Source organism: Otolemur garnettii, unplaced genomic scaffold (genome assembly GCF_000181295.1).
Source record: "Otolemur garnettii isolate 467f Iridium unplaced genomic scaffold, OtoGar3 scaffold00100, whole genome shotgun sequence".
NCBI lineage: Eukaryota > Metazoa > Chordata > Mammalia > Primates > Galagidae > Otolemur > Otolemur garnettii.
In genome coordinates, this window is record NW_003852495.1 from 2,789,738 (window position 1) to 2,804,672 (window position 14,935).

At 37.6% G+C, this 14,935-nt stretch overlaps 1 protein-coding gene across 1 annotated transcript in view; it reads right to left on the reverse strand.

Moving 5' to 3' along the window:
• Positions 1-14,935, reverse strand: part of DNAH7 (dynein axonemal heavy chain 7) — a 272,843-nt gene that overhangs the window by 29,408 nt on the left and 228,500 nt on the right. The window contains exons 52-57 of the mRNA XM_003796072.2: positions 14,575-14,769; positions 12,963-13,055; positions 6,484-6,660; positions 4,526-4,687; positions 3,712-3,912; positions 803-964 (exon numbers count right to left, since the gene is read on the reverse strand). Of these exons, the coding sequence (XP_003796120.1) occupies positions 803-964; positions 3,712-3,912; positions 4,526-4,687; positions 6,484-6,660; positions 12,963-13,055; positions 14,575-14,769 (990 nt within the window). The remainder of the gene's footprint in view (positions 1-802; positions 965-3,711; positions 3,913-4,525; positions 4,688-6,483; positions 6,661-12,962; positions 13,056-14,574; positions 14,770-14,935) is intronic.

The window sequence follows — 14,935 nt, forward strand, 5'->3', positions numbered from 1 at the left end:
CCTAGGCTGGATTCGAACCCGCCACCTTAGGTGAATGTGGCTGGCGCCTTAGCCGCTTGAGCCACAGGCACCGAGCCAATACTACCAAAATTTAAAGGATTAACATTATATCCTTATAGGACATATGGATTGATTTACCACGTAGTGTTTCAAAAGTGTAAGCATGTTAAAAATCTCACTGACATTTAGCAAAGAGAGAAAGGGTACTGCCATGCTGCACGTGAATGTTCGTGTGTGTGTGTGTGTGTGTGTGTGTGTGTGTGTGTATGTGAGTCAGAACTGCAGAGGATGGAAACAGGTTGCTGTGACTACATAGGCTGTTTGGCTTAATTTCAGAATCTACATTCCAGGTTAACACTGATGGCTTAAACAGTTTGTTTTCCCCTGAAAAATGGTCCAAACTCTGGAATAATAGAATAGTGACATTTTTCTAAAAATAAAGTCATGCTCGAGAAAAGAAGAAAATTTGATTTTTTTCCCATTCTGAAGCTTGGTTGATTTATTATTAAGTCCTTTCCAGAATAAGGATAATATGATCACCTATGAGATCTCCACAGGTATCCCCATGTGTCAAAACAAATGATAGAGTGTAGGTTCCTATAGACAAACTGACATCCTAACTACCTATGATAGCAGTTATAATATCCTGTTATAATAAAGTATTACTTATTAAACTGTTGGTAACTACCTTGTTGTTCATTTTACCAGAGCAGAAATTAATCAGAAGTCCCTGCTTACTGTATAAACACAACATGATAAACAACAAAAATAGGTAATGTCCTTGCTGAGATTTTTATGATACCTCATACTGGTTCAGGAACATGTGAAGTTGCTGTACACTGATTCTTAGATCAGTCTCATTGAACTCATAAGGAATATTCCAGCCCAGAGGTCCAAATTTCCGTCTCTCTTGTACCAAAGCATGAAAGAAACAGAGGCCATAAAGCAATCTCTTGAATTCCTCCTGTAATGAGAAGAAATGGTGCCTCATCATTATTTTTCCCCTAACCCTGCATCATACTTACTATATTTTAAAATGAAAGTAATTAAATTCCTTTTGTTTACAAATAGCACAGGGCTATATTCATCCCAAAGTATAACTAAAACAGAATTAAGTGTGTCTTACAGGCTCTTAAGGCAGAAATATGCCCACTGGTACACATGCTCAGTTGGCACACACATCTGTGTGTACTAGATTTTCAGGAAGTAATAAAATCTACAGTAAGCTCATCTACTTAATGTTCCCTTACAAATTTTGGAGGATCCAACTGAAGCATCACAAGGCAACAAATGTGAGTTCTGATGGTAGTTCTAGACTGCCACAGAGAAATTTTGAAAATGATCATTTGAATTAATTAGAGCGCTCTACAACCCACAAGGAGAATACTGAACAGTCAAAATGGAGCTTGAGTGAGGATTTGTGAAGTAATTGCCTTGGAGAGGCAGCTGCTATGCTGGGAGTCCCCTTCCTCCACTGTCAAGGGAGAAGGGCATGGTGATCATCTAGGTTTAAGGAACAGTACAAAGGAATTATTGGGGCCATTCACAGGGTTGACACATATTCCCTGCAGCTGGGGCAGGGTAGAAAAATACAAAATTTATGCCTGAAAAAAGCAAAGCAATCTATGGGTGCAAGAAGACTGACAGGTAAATCACCTTCCCTCTAAGTTGGGCCCATTGGTGGGAATCTCAAGCAGAATAGGAATGGGCTAGACATGGCCACCAGAGGGCATTTGCAAGCTGTCCTATTTAAAAGGACTTCTGCCTGGGGTGAGGAAACCCCAACAGTAAGAGTCTGTATGAAGGAGTGCGGGAAGACCAGAAGCTGAGGGGAGTGGGAGCAGCCATCTAAAGTAAAGGCCATGCCAAGGGTGACAGGGCACAGCTAGCCTGGCTGATTGTGCAGGACTCTGCTGCCACCACGGTCTTGTCAGCAAGCACACCACTGATGGTGACTCAACAACATCCAGATCTTGGGGAAAGGAAGGCAGAAGTGGCCATGAACCTCCCACTGTTATTAGAGGTATGAGCCTCAGAGCTGGCTGCTGGGAGCAAGCCCAGGGTGCAGGTGAGACTGGTCCGGACAACCTGAGCACCAGACCTCCCCCAGCTGTCCCTCCTGGCCCACACTCACCCCACATCCTCTTGTTTCCTGTTCCCACCCATGTCCATCAGTGGGAATGTGGCCATAGCCAGTCTACTGACAACACTGGTAGGCTTATTTCCCGGGAAGGGGCCAGGATGAGCCCTGCCTATCACGGGGCTCCTGATGGTAGATCCCTGCCCTTTCTGGGCTGCCTCATCTCTCAGGTAGCTGGTCCCATTCTGAGGTCAGCTCTGTGCCTTGTGCCTCTTCTGAGAGACGAAGGTGCTATTATATGGCCACTTCTGCCATTCCTTCTTTTTTTTTCTCTGAAAGTTTGGCTCAAAACATGGGTGCATATTACACACAAGAACACATTATACATGGCAAAATATAATATCTAACTTACTTGAAACTGGGAGGAGTGTGTGTGTAGAGAAAGAGAGAGGAGTGGGGAGGGGGAGAGGGAAGGAAGATGCAAATAAAGCTGATGGGATAAAATATTAATAGGAGGTGAATACGGACAATGGGCATGGGGTGTTGCCTGTGCTATTTTTATGCTTACAAGTTTTCTATAAATTTAAAATTATTTCCAAATAAAAAGTTAAAACAAAAAAATTATGATGTGTAGCTTTGGCATTTAATGAGATTTTGGTTTGAGTTTGGACTGTGTTTCATAAATACCCAGACCTCTAATATATATGATTACTACGGGAGAGACTTTTTCACCTAGAATAAAGAAAGGGTTGAGTTCAATTTTGCAAAGGTGCTCTGGCCAGCCTATTATATGCAGAAATGCCCTCCCCACTTACTGGGAGTAATCTGCCCTCTCTGGGCCTAATCAACACAACAGCTGCTTAGGATATGGTTTGACTTAGTTTTAAATATATGAACTTTCATTAAACAAAGTGTTAGTACCCAACACTTTTGTTTAATTAAAATACTTCCTTATTTTTAATGTTTTCTTTTGATGTGCACTTAAAATATATTCAGACTTCAAGAGTGTGAGCTTTTTTAATGGCAAAAACTTACTAAGGTTCATAACCCCTCTTAAAAAGAAACTCTTCCATTTTTAATTATGGTAAAACACTGTGAAACAATTTTAGGTCATAGACATTCACGCACCGAATTCTAATCATGAAAGCAGTGGGTGGTTTCCCTGCTCGCCTGGCGATGCTAAAAAAGACCCTTATGAGGCCCATCAATCAGGGAGTAAAATCATTTTGGCTGTCATTATAGTTATATGGAGGAAAAATTTTTATGTTTTAATTTAGGGATATGGCTCCAAACAGCACAGGGCTCAGTTAATATCCTGAAACAAGATTCTCCAACCTTGCAGATTTGTACTGGGAATGGCTTACAGCTGACTTTCTAAATAGAAAGCTCCATTATTAATGACTCCCCACAAGATCTCAGCTGAGCAGGAATGAGGCTGGTGGTAAAATTAAAATAAAATATTAATAAAATTTGACTTCAGCACAGTCAATAATCAGTTATCAAAACCAACCCTGCGGCAGTGAAGGAGGCCTATTTAATTTGCAGTGTTGCTCAGGGCACATGTCTGGGACACCAGGGGCCACTTGAACTGCTTTACAGGGCTGAGGTAACAAGACGTCGACATTACTAACAGGCTTTTTGCAGCTGCTAAAGAACTCGGGGTCAGAGATCGGGTCCATGAGGTATGATCGAATGATATTGGCCCGTAAACCTTTTGGAGCTTCATTGGTCATTTTCACTCCATTCTGCAGAACTGACACAGGGAAATTTGGGGATGGGTAACTCGTCAGCCAAATGCGGAAATCTGGATGTGTTGTTTCTGGGCTTAACTCCTGTAAGAAAATAAATCAGATTAAAAAGGGTAAATAAAGTCCCCTCCCCCAATCACCAGAGCACACACACACACAGGGATGGCTGGAGTGGGGAGGAAGCATTTCTACAAAGAAGAGATGTGATTGTTAACAGTCTTCAGCAAAAATCTTAAAACCATTCTAGCCCTAAAACGACAAACTTCACTGAGAAGGCTCAGAGTGCTGCCATTCTCCTTAAAAAAAGATTAATTCACGTGACTATTATATAATTCAGAGCTGGCTAAAATAACTGACATTCTAGAAACTCTTGGATCTGCAGGGATGTTGCTGAAATGTTTACAGAAATAATTCTCTGCCGCAGAGCTAGATTAAGACTAATCTATTTTTCTTGTAACCAGGTTGTGAAAATAAGCAAAGCACTAAGATAACTCAATATTAAACCAAGCAGGGATTTAAAAAAAAGTATTTTAAAGGGTAAAAAAAATTTAGATATCCTGAAACATCAAAAGTTATTACTATTAGCTATACCACTAACCTGTAGCCCCCCAAATTAGAGAACAGGAGTAGAGTTACTCAGATGCTATGTATGTTAAGTAGAGGATACTATGTGCTAAACATAAACTTGCATTTTTACCTCACAAACTTTCTCAAGGGTTGGCATCCAAGAGGTGGCCAGGTGACAATTCTGAAGAACGACCCATGTTCCTTCCTTGACAGCTTTTTCTAACATCTTCATGGCAATGGGCCCTTGGCCTTGACCAAGAGATAAAGAGCTAAGTTTTGATCCCCCGTACCCCTGTGTACAAGAACAGTAAAGATGTTATTTTAAATCACATTTTTTAGAAGAATCAATATTGTTATTACAAGAAATATCAACAGTGACTATATTAAACTATGTAGGATCCCTCAAAGGTCCAAACATACACAACGCTAAACAAACTCCTATTGACTAAGAATCCTATGATCACTTAGATAAAAAACAAGTCAATTCATGTAGAAAACACAATCTTTGCTGACATAAGGGAGAGATGAAAAATTAAGACTTTGAACATAAGGAAGAGATGAAGGGAGCTACTATCTTGCAGCAAATCCTAAAAAACCAAAGCTAAAAAGAAAACTATGAAGAGATAGACAAACCTGCCCTATTTCCTCCAGATCTTTGAATAACTATATTTTAATTAATCAAGAGAATTTAAAAAGTAGCCACTAATTCCTATTAAGTTTCTTTAAAGACTTCTGTGGGGATGTTTTCCTGGAATTCAGTTCTACCATATCCTGATTCATTTGTGCTTTCTGGTTCTCCTTCTTTCTAGGGCCCCCCCCCCCCGCCCCGGGGCCAGAGAGTAACCAGACGTTGTACAATGTGGAGAGAGGCGTGAAGAGGGATTCAGTGGGTCTCCGTGTCACACTGTTAGTCCTCCAGGGTGTAAGAACTACCCCTATGAGCTGATGCTCAGCTTAGCTTGGTGCTTTGCTTATGCTTATAGGGGTAGTTCTTATACACTGGAGGACTAACAGTTTTTTAGTTTTATAACTATATTTTAAACTAGTTAAAACTTAAGTTACTCAAAAATCTCTGGGACTAGGACAAGTTAATCTGTCTATTCATAGTTTTCTTTCTTGTTTTGGATTTTTAGAAGTCAGTACAAGACAGCAGATCCCTTTCCTTTCCTCCTTATATTAAAAGACTTCTTATTTTTTGAATTACTTTTATCAATTTTTTGCCCAGTAAAGAGTACTTTAACCTATTAGCTAAGTGGCTTTTGAGAAGCTATCCTACTTAACCTCTCCAAGCTTTAGTGCCCCTACTGATTGATACAATAGAGATGCCACCATTTATTTCATAGGATTGCTGTAAAAACTAAAAGAGAATATGTACATAACAAGATTTAGCAAAGTTAACAGTAGATATTAAGCACTCCTTAAAAGTGGTGGTGGTGGTGGTGGTTGTTTTGGAAATATCCAGTACTACCCCAAAACGTTATTTAAAAAAATTTTTTTTGTCCCTAAAGTCTGAAAGAAAGAGGGCAAAATGTTATTTTAATTATACCAAGAGGGGCAAAAATCAACTCAGAAATGCCCAATCATGTTTATTATTATTTTCTTTTTCTAAACTGTTTGATGTTAAGAATATATACATTGAATTCATCTAAATTTTTAAAGCCTAGAAATATAAATAGTAGAGCATATTCTAAAATCTGGCAAAGAGACTGTCATATATAATTATTCTGGAAAGTCAAAAAAAGCCCCCCTTTACAGATGGAGAGGAGGCAGGATCAGAAAAGGTTTAAATAAATTAAAACCCAAGCTCATACACGGGTACAAATGATGATGTCTTCTCCCCAATAAAGGAGAAGCAAATGCCCCTCAAATCCAAATTCTGATTTTATAATTTGGAGAAAAACCTATTTTTAATGAAAGTGCTGCCATTTAAGTGTCATGTTCTTGGGACTTTGTAACCTCTGGGCCACCAAGCTTTTCAAGGGCTTAGTGACAAATTTCTGCCTTTCCCTCACCCCTTAAGATTTCAATTGTAAGCAAATGTTGCTTTTAAATAAATAATATCAGATAACCTCATCTGTTGTAAGGTACCTGGTCATCGGCAAATTTTAGAAGGGCAGCCATGGGATCCGCTCCAGGAGAGAGCACAAAAATCAGGGGTGCACAGCTGTTACTATCTCCAAATGCTTTGGCTAAATCGAATGGGGGTGGTTCAATGAATGCACGTCCCAACTTGCTGATTATAAACTCCTGCAGCATTGGAATAATCTAGAAAGGGATAAGAATATATTTGAAAGAGTATTCAAAAGCAGCCTAAAGCCTTAAAATGCTCAGATTCAAAGATGTTTTAAAACAAAACAAAGGCTTCTAGCTATATTTCTGTAGGTGTTCATTAGTGGTGGAGAGTCAAAGGCATCTCTGTTCATGTAAATGCCTGTTAGATAGGAGAAACTATAAATTACTTCAATAATACAAGGTAGGTAATAATTGATGCCAGAATTCAAAGCCCTTTTTCTTCATTGTAATGAATATTCACAACACAGTGGATGAAGAAGACAAGAAACGTGAACTTTTAAGTTGTAAAACACTGACAATGTCCCAGAAGTCCACAGCTCAGATGTAGAAGTTTCAGTGTCTAAGTTATACAAAGTTTTCCACATCATCAAGAAAGAATTGATATAGTTGGGGGGAAAAGAAGAAAAGAAAAAAGCTCTGTGAAAGAGGAACAAGCTATCCCCCTGAGAAAGAGGCAAAATTATGCTGTATAGATTTTCTGACAGCAGGCCTGAAATTTTCTGGGAGACTGTCTGAGAAAGAGCAGGACTCTTGCTGTAGAGAGTCCCAGATAACTGGCCCTTTTAAGGCATTGATTTGGGAGTGGGTATTGTGTTGATCCCTATGGCTGATATATAACCTCAGAGACACATCATTCCTTTTTTCTTTTTTTTTTTTCCAAGACAGAGTCTTACTTTCTTGCCCCTGGTAGAGTGCTGTGGCTTCATAGTTCACAGCAACATCAAACTCTTGGGTTTAAGTGATTCTCTTACCTCAGCCTCCCAAGTAGCTGGGACTACAGGTGCCTGCCATAATGCCTGGCTTTTTTTTTTTAATTTTGGTTGCAGTTGTCATTGCTGTTTAGCAAGTTGGGCTAGGTGAGAACCCACCAGCCTTGGTGTATGTGGCCGGAGCTCTAGCCACTGAGCTACAGGTGCTGAGCCCCATGATTGAAATTTATATTCACTTTGTCAATAAACAGCAGCTATAAATGTGTACGTAGATAACATTATGAACAAAATTTGTTTAATTATTGCTATGGTCTAAGTTCATCCACACCCAAACTCATCTTAAAATTTAATCCCCACAATGGAGGCATTGGGAGGTGGGAGGGGACTTAATGGGAGTCATTTGGGCCGTGGGTGGGCCCTTCATGAATGGCCTCATGTCCCTTTCATAGTAGTGAGATCTTGCTCTTGTGGGACTGGATTAGTTCTCTTGGGAATGTTCCTGCAGGCATGGGTTGTGACAAACTCCTTGCCCCTTCCCAAATGTCCTCTTCTCCTTTGACCTTTCACCTTGTGGTGACACATGGTGAAGCATGAGCACAGCAGCCCTCACCAGAAGTCAAGCAGATGCTGGCGCCGTGTTTTTTGTACTTCCCAGCCTGCAGAACCAAGAGCTAAATAATTTTGTTTCCTTTATAAATTACCCAGCCTCAGGTATCCTCTCACAGCAACACGAACAGACTAAAACAATTATCTAAGTTTAATTTGTCTCCTAAGTATTAACTACTAAATGTACTTTTCCTCCTGCTCTGAAATACATGTGTGCACAAAAATTTAAATAATAAATAACTTGCTCTCCATTTTTTAATCACATACTCTTGTAAACTAATGAATACCCTTTCACAGAACATTGTGAACACAATCTTAAAGTTTAAGATAAAAATCCTAGTAATAAGGAGGCGATCAAAGCTTAACAACTTTAGAAGGACACAAGGGATATCTCAGGAAAAGAAGCAATGGAAAATATTTTTTGAATCACTCACAAGGATAGAATTGTGCATATATACAACATTCCAAATTATGCTGACAATTCCACCGGCTTGCAACTTTACTCAACTGGAAGTAACAATTGGCAGATGGAAGTATCTCAAAAAGATGGTTTCCTCTGGAAAATGTTACAACTATTTCTAAACTTCAAGTGTGTAGTCTATGGAACATCTATTTACACAAGTAAATAGATTTATAAGTAAAAATCATCAACATGCCACAATGCCTTTTGAAAAGTGTCAATCTTGGTGTGTGTGTGACTGAAGGTGTCAAGGTGGAGATCTAAGAGCCATGGAGGAATGTCTGGGGGTGGAATTAGATTTTTGAATCCCTCCTAATATTTTTCTAGATTCATTCAAGTATGAAAAGGTATGAGTAAGAAATAAGATCTGTGATGGCAAGGACCTAACAAGATGACTTACATGTTACCCACGCACAACAAGTATCCCTTGAATAAGCAAATGGAGTAAAACTCAGCATACCTACTTTTGTGAGGGTGGGTTCTGATTAAAGAAATTCCAAACAAAATCACAGAATAATAAATTCACCTTTACATAAAGTTTCATTGCTAGAGAAGTTATTTCATATTTGATATTTTGAACAGCAGCAAATGTCAAACTTTCAAAACGAAAAATATCCCAACTGCCTGTTGCAGGCCTTGTACTTGCCCTTCTCTTTATTGTTATTATTATTTTGTCCCCTAGTTGGTCTTTTCTTGCTCGATTAAAAATAAAACTAACAAAACATTTTTTTTATAACCTCCTTTATCCCAAGGCAAACATCACTAAATTATAGTTTTACAAACAAAATGAAAAGCAGGCGGATTTGAAGTGTAGGGTTTTTGAAGTGGCCCTGCCTTTGTGAGTGGTTCAAACTGGCGGCGGGCACTGTGCACAGGCACACATGGCTGGCAGGGTGGAGTGAGTGTTCTGTCTTACTTAGCACTGGAGGATCAAATGCTCACCTGAGAGTAAGCAGAGACAAACTGCAATGTGCCACTCTGAATGTTAAAGCTGAACAAAACTTGCGTGCTCCCAAGACTAAACTGTAACTTCCGAGGTAAATGGATCTGAGTTAGCTATCCAGTTCCCAAAGCAACAGAATTGGGCTTGCCTCTGTAATTTGATTATGCCAATGTTAAGTCTGTAAAATGAAATCTGTCAGTAACAAAAATTACCGACTAATTCAGGTAACCATCTTCCCACTGGCAGGAACGAAGTTTGTGGTTTTTTATGTATGTTTTACTATTTATTGCAAGGTTCTATAGGATTTATTTGAGGTCAGAAAAACATATTAGCTTATATTTGACAAGTTTCTTATTGAAAACTGATTAATTTGCTGTTTGTTTACAGTTCAGAAAGATAGAACTGTGGCCAGAAGCTCTTCATTTTGTAAATGGACCTAAAACATTTCACATTTCATTATTTATCCATTTGAATACATTTCTTTTGTCAATAAAATACTACACACTATTGAATTCTAGAGGAAAGTGCAAGCACATCTTGTTTTTCCTACTGGTGATTTAGTATCTTTTACATCTTTCCAAATTAGAGTATTAAAGAATTTGGCATTTGTGGCTTCTTAGCACCAAGTGGGGCTGGTTTTGAGAGGAAGAGAAAGTTGACACCCATACCAAAAAAACAAATTGTGCCAACAATGTGTACTGGAAATTAGAGATCAATCAATTGCTGATTTTTCCTGGTCGATATACAGATTATCTCTTGACTTAGAGATGTCAAAGAGTACTAGCTTAAATGTTAGCCCCATATAGTGCCATTCCTTTCCCTGGCATGGTAATCTTTGGTTTTCTTTGGAAAACCAGTCTTTTAAAAGCATAACAGTCATATACCATGTTATCATATATAGATTCCAAACTCAACAATTCACCACTTGAAACTGGAGTATCTGGCAACAGTACGATCAAAGGGTTGGAAGTGGCTAGATAATATAATCCCACATTAACATGTAAGTATTTTTACATTAAACATATGTATGTGAAAGTATGTACCTAACAGTAACTAGTTAATTGTACCATGTAAGACAGACTGAGGTTAGCTGCAGTAGCAAGCTATTTTCAAATTGCAGTGGCTTAACATAATGAAAGCTTGCTTCTTGTCCCTCCAAAGTCGTCTACAAAGTCGTCTACACGTGTAGGCAACTAACTCTTCACGCACTGGCTTAGCAATCAAGCCTACTTATGGCAACACAAGATTCCACAAATTTGACAGCAGAGAATGCCCTGGAGAATCTCACACTGAGAGTTAAATGCTTCTGCCCTGATGTTTTGGCTCACATTTTATTGGTCACAGCAAGGTCTGTGGCCACAACTCTCTCTACCTTCCAACTTGAAGTGTACACACAGGAGAGAATTAGAAACACCAGTGAGTAGTGCTATCTATACATTATCTATGCAAGGAAAGCAGAAACATCCTATAGACTTGTAAATACATATGAAAAAATTAAAAGATTGGGTGCTAAATTATTCAACAGAGTAGCTGAGTAAAGTATAAAGCCATGATTTTAATCTCCACAGATGCAAAAACATATAAATAAAAAAATGCCCCCCAAAATAAAAAATCCCCCAAACATCTCAGCTTGAATATATAACTCCCCACTTCCCTCAAATATCCTTTAAAAGGAGAATGAATGTGGAAAGTACTATTTGATCTATTTGACAGCTCGATGTATTCAGATGAAAGCATCAAATCTTTGAAAACATAAAACTGGGGAAAGACGTGCAGATGAAACTGTTGCAATTAGGAAATGACTCACTAGTCACTTTTAATTAAACTTGAAATAAAACATGAACGAGAAGCTTCTTTTTTCCAAATACCAAGGGGAAAGGTCAGTGGTGTATGCCCAGCTTAGGAAACAAAGTGGACAACTGGACATTTTAATAAGAGATTTTATAGGAGGAAGCCATATTAAGCAAGATTTAGAAGCACTTCATATTCTTTCAACTTTAATACTTAAAGTAAAAACTTCGGAGGTTTCACACTGAAGTTTTAATGGTAATCCGTTTTTTAAAAGTGGAGGGAGGGTGTTTTATCAGGCTCATGATGAACGCTAATCAACTCTAGTTACCAGCACCTAAGAGCAGGGTAGCCCTATGACTTTCATGGCCTCTATGCCCCATCATTATAAAAAATATTTAAAATTATATTTTATAGTTGTTGTTGGTACTGGATTATATTCTTTTGATTTTAAAAGAAATTAAAACATTTTCTTGGGCCCCTAAAATTATCACGGGTCCTCGGCTCCCACCATAGCTAATGGATACTTGGGCCCTGGCTAAGAATAGACGGCGAAGTCAAGCAAGAATCACAGGACTTCATTAAACAGACTGCAGCTCAGAGAGGAAAAGGGGCCTCTGCTCCATGTGATCACTGATGGGTACACATAGTCTTAAAAAACTGATTGCTTTTACTATCTAAGTTCTGCTTTTATTTTTGGTTGGGATGAAAATATTATCATCTAATCATTAATAAATGAAACTGAATACAGGAAGTTTTGAAATATTTATGTAAAAAATTTGAGTAGTAACAATGGAAAACAGGGATATTTTCTCAATTTCTCCTAACATACCTAACGTCTGTGTTCTTCTTTGTGACTATAAGTCAATATAATTAGATGAAGTTTTTTTATAGAATATAATACAAGGTCAGACACAGTGGCTCAAACTTATAATCTTAGCACTTTGGGAGGCCAAGGAGGGAGAATTGCTTAAGCCTGGCCAAGATATAAGACCTTGTCTCTGCAAAAACTTAAATAATTAGCCTGGCTTGGCAGCCTTTGCCTATAGTCCCAGCTACTTGCCCAGCTAAGGCATCCTACATGCCCAGCCAAGGCATGAGGATTGCTTGAGCCCAGGAGTTTGAGGCTACAGGGAGCTCTGATAATACCACTACATTCCAGGTTGGGCAATACAGCAAGACCCTGTTGAAGTAGAAAAAGCGAATGCAATACAAATGAGGAGATTAATGTGTATTGAAATTTTCTGATACAACAGGTTTGCTGTTTTGTTTGGTTCCTAATTTATCTTCTAAAGAAGTTGAAAGTAACAGTATCAATATTTTCCTTTGTTGTCAATAATGAATGTCTTTAGAATGATATTTTACTTGGTTTCCAAATTCCAACAGAGAGCTAAATAGAGCAGTCCAGAGATTCTAGTTTATTAGCTTGATGTTAACAGCATTACCTAATTTCACTAAAGTAATTAAGAATAAAAATGAGATGATCACATGTAAAGGGAGTAGAGAGTGAGTAATGGAAGCCATAAATTAAAAAGAATAATCACAAAATAAAACTATAAAATATGCATGTGATCTGATTAGTTACTAATTTAGAATGGTTTAAATAAATATACAAAATTGAGAAAAACGGCTGCATTAGAAGGAAGTGGGGTTATTTCTTGCCGGCTTCTCCACTTCCCTCTGATTACATGTAAGGAAATACATTCCGCTGGACTGTGGAGAGAGGAGGGGCTGGAATCATTGAGCTGCTTTCAAAGCCCAGATTTACCTTGTCTGGCCTCAAGCAACGAATAATAAGCATCCTTTGGAACTCATTTGCTTTATCTTCCCACTCTTCAGGGAAAACTTCATGGTGTGGTTCCTAAAATTACAGTGTGTATGATTCAGTGTTATTAGATTATTTCTAAAAAGAACAGTATTTTAACTTACAAATCAATTTTTAGAGAAAACATGTAACTAAATGAAATCAAGAATGCTTGTATGAGTTTGATTATTTAGTGTAAAGTTGGGATGAATTATGAAGTAAGTGATGAGAAGAAAATTGAAAATATCTCAATATTTTCAGAAAATATTTTCCGAAAAACTGAGCAGAGCAGGAATTAAGCAGGTCAATGTCAACATTAACACTAATTAAAAGACAAAATGTTCCCTACTACAAAAAAAAGAGAAATGTGAGTATAGGATTATCTTCCCATTATTTCTCCAAACACCCACTTCTCTTATCATCTACAAATAAAAACAAATATTTATTATGAAAGAAGTAGGAAGGGCATTGAACTGAAATTTATTAAGTGTTATGTCTTGTTTTGAACAATTTTTAAAATCTTTTATAAAAAGAAAGATTTGAAAGTGTGTGTAAGTGAAGAAGAATCCAAAAAAGAGCGATCTATTAAAAATATACAAGAGAGGCATCAACATCCCAAGAGGAGGGAGAAACCTTGAGAAAAAGGGGCCACGTATACCTGGGAAACTTCAGGGGAAGCTACGTGGGATGCCAAGTCAGAAGCCTCCACCCTTCATCAGAGTTAATAACGCTTCAATTTCAAATTAGAATGAAGTACTCACAAAAACATATTTGTCTCTAGGAAATATTTTTTATTACTAATAAGGAGTAATCCAAAAGGGATCTAAACTTTTGAATTCATGTGAACACGCAATGTCACTATCACATATATAATATAAGGAGGTAACCAAGAAAATAGTCAAATAAAAAATTTTCATTCTTTCTTTCCTCCTCTAACTTCCTTCAAATAGAACTCTTGCATGCTAAACCCATGGAAAGCAAAAAGGTAAGAAAGTAGAAACAAAAAAATAGAAAAAATTAACTGAGAATTGGAAAAATATCATTGGCCCTTGAACCAAAGAAAAATCAAGGGACAACAGCAATTGCTGTATTCCAGAGGAGAAACTGTGAGTATTAAACTATGTGTCAGTCTAATAGTGTCTACTCAGTAGGACAAGGTCTCATGAAAATTGTTTTAAAGCTATTGCACTGGCTTTTTCCTTTCCTCAACTGACAAAAATATTTATTAGCTTGTATCATGCATTGAAAAAAAAAAAACCGGTAGCTCTTTTGTATAATTTTATCTACTATTACTCTTGCCAAATCTAGACTGATAATGAATGAAAACCTGTCATGGAAATTCAACAAGAAAATTTTTAAGGACCATACAGCTTTTTTGCATTTCAAAGAATTTCAAGGAACTTGAATGAAATTTCAAATAGAACCACTGACTTAGGATAACATTAATCAAAACTTGCATTTCAATATCTGACCATTTTTATTTAAATTTTGCTTTTATGCAAAGATCAAGGTCAGTTATCTAACATTATTTCCTCCATTTAAAAACTTTGGAACAAGCAAAAGGGTTAAAACATACCAAACTGTCGTATACTTTTTTCCATCCGTCCTTTAAGCTCATAAACTCCCTGCGAATGGTTTTGAAGGAATGCAAATCATCTAATCGACATATTTCATCCCAAGATTTTTGAGGAAGCCATGTACAAGGGTTAGTATAAGGATTATCCAGTCCAATGCCTCCAGTTAGCAGAAATCTCCACTCAGCCTTATTAACCTTTGGATAACAAGGCAGCATGAAACGTCAGAAATGATTTCATCACAAACTAGTTAGGTTTACAACCATTCAAAAAGAGTTGACTGTTGATTTTCAAGTTTCAGATACAGTCTCTGGGAAACTCTGTAACTACTGACAAAGCCCAGTATTTATTCCTAAGAAACAA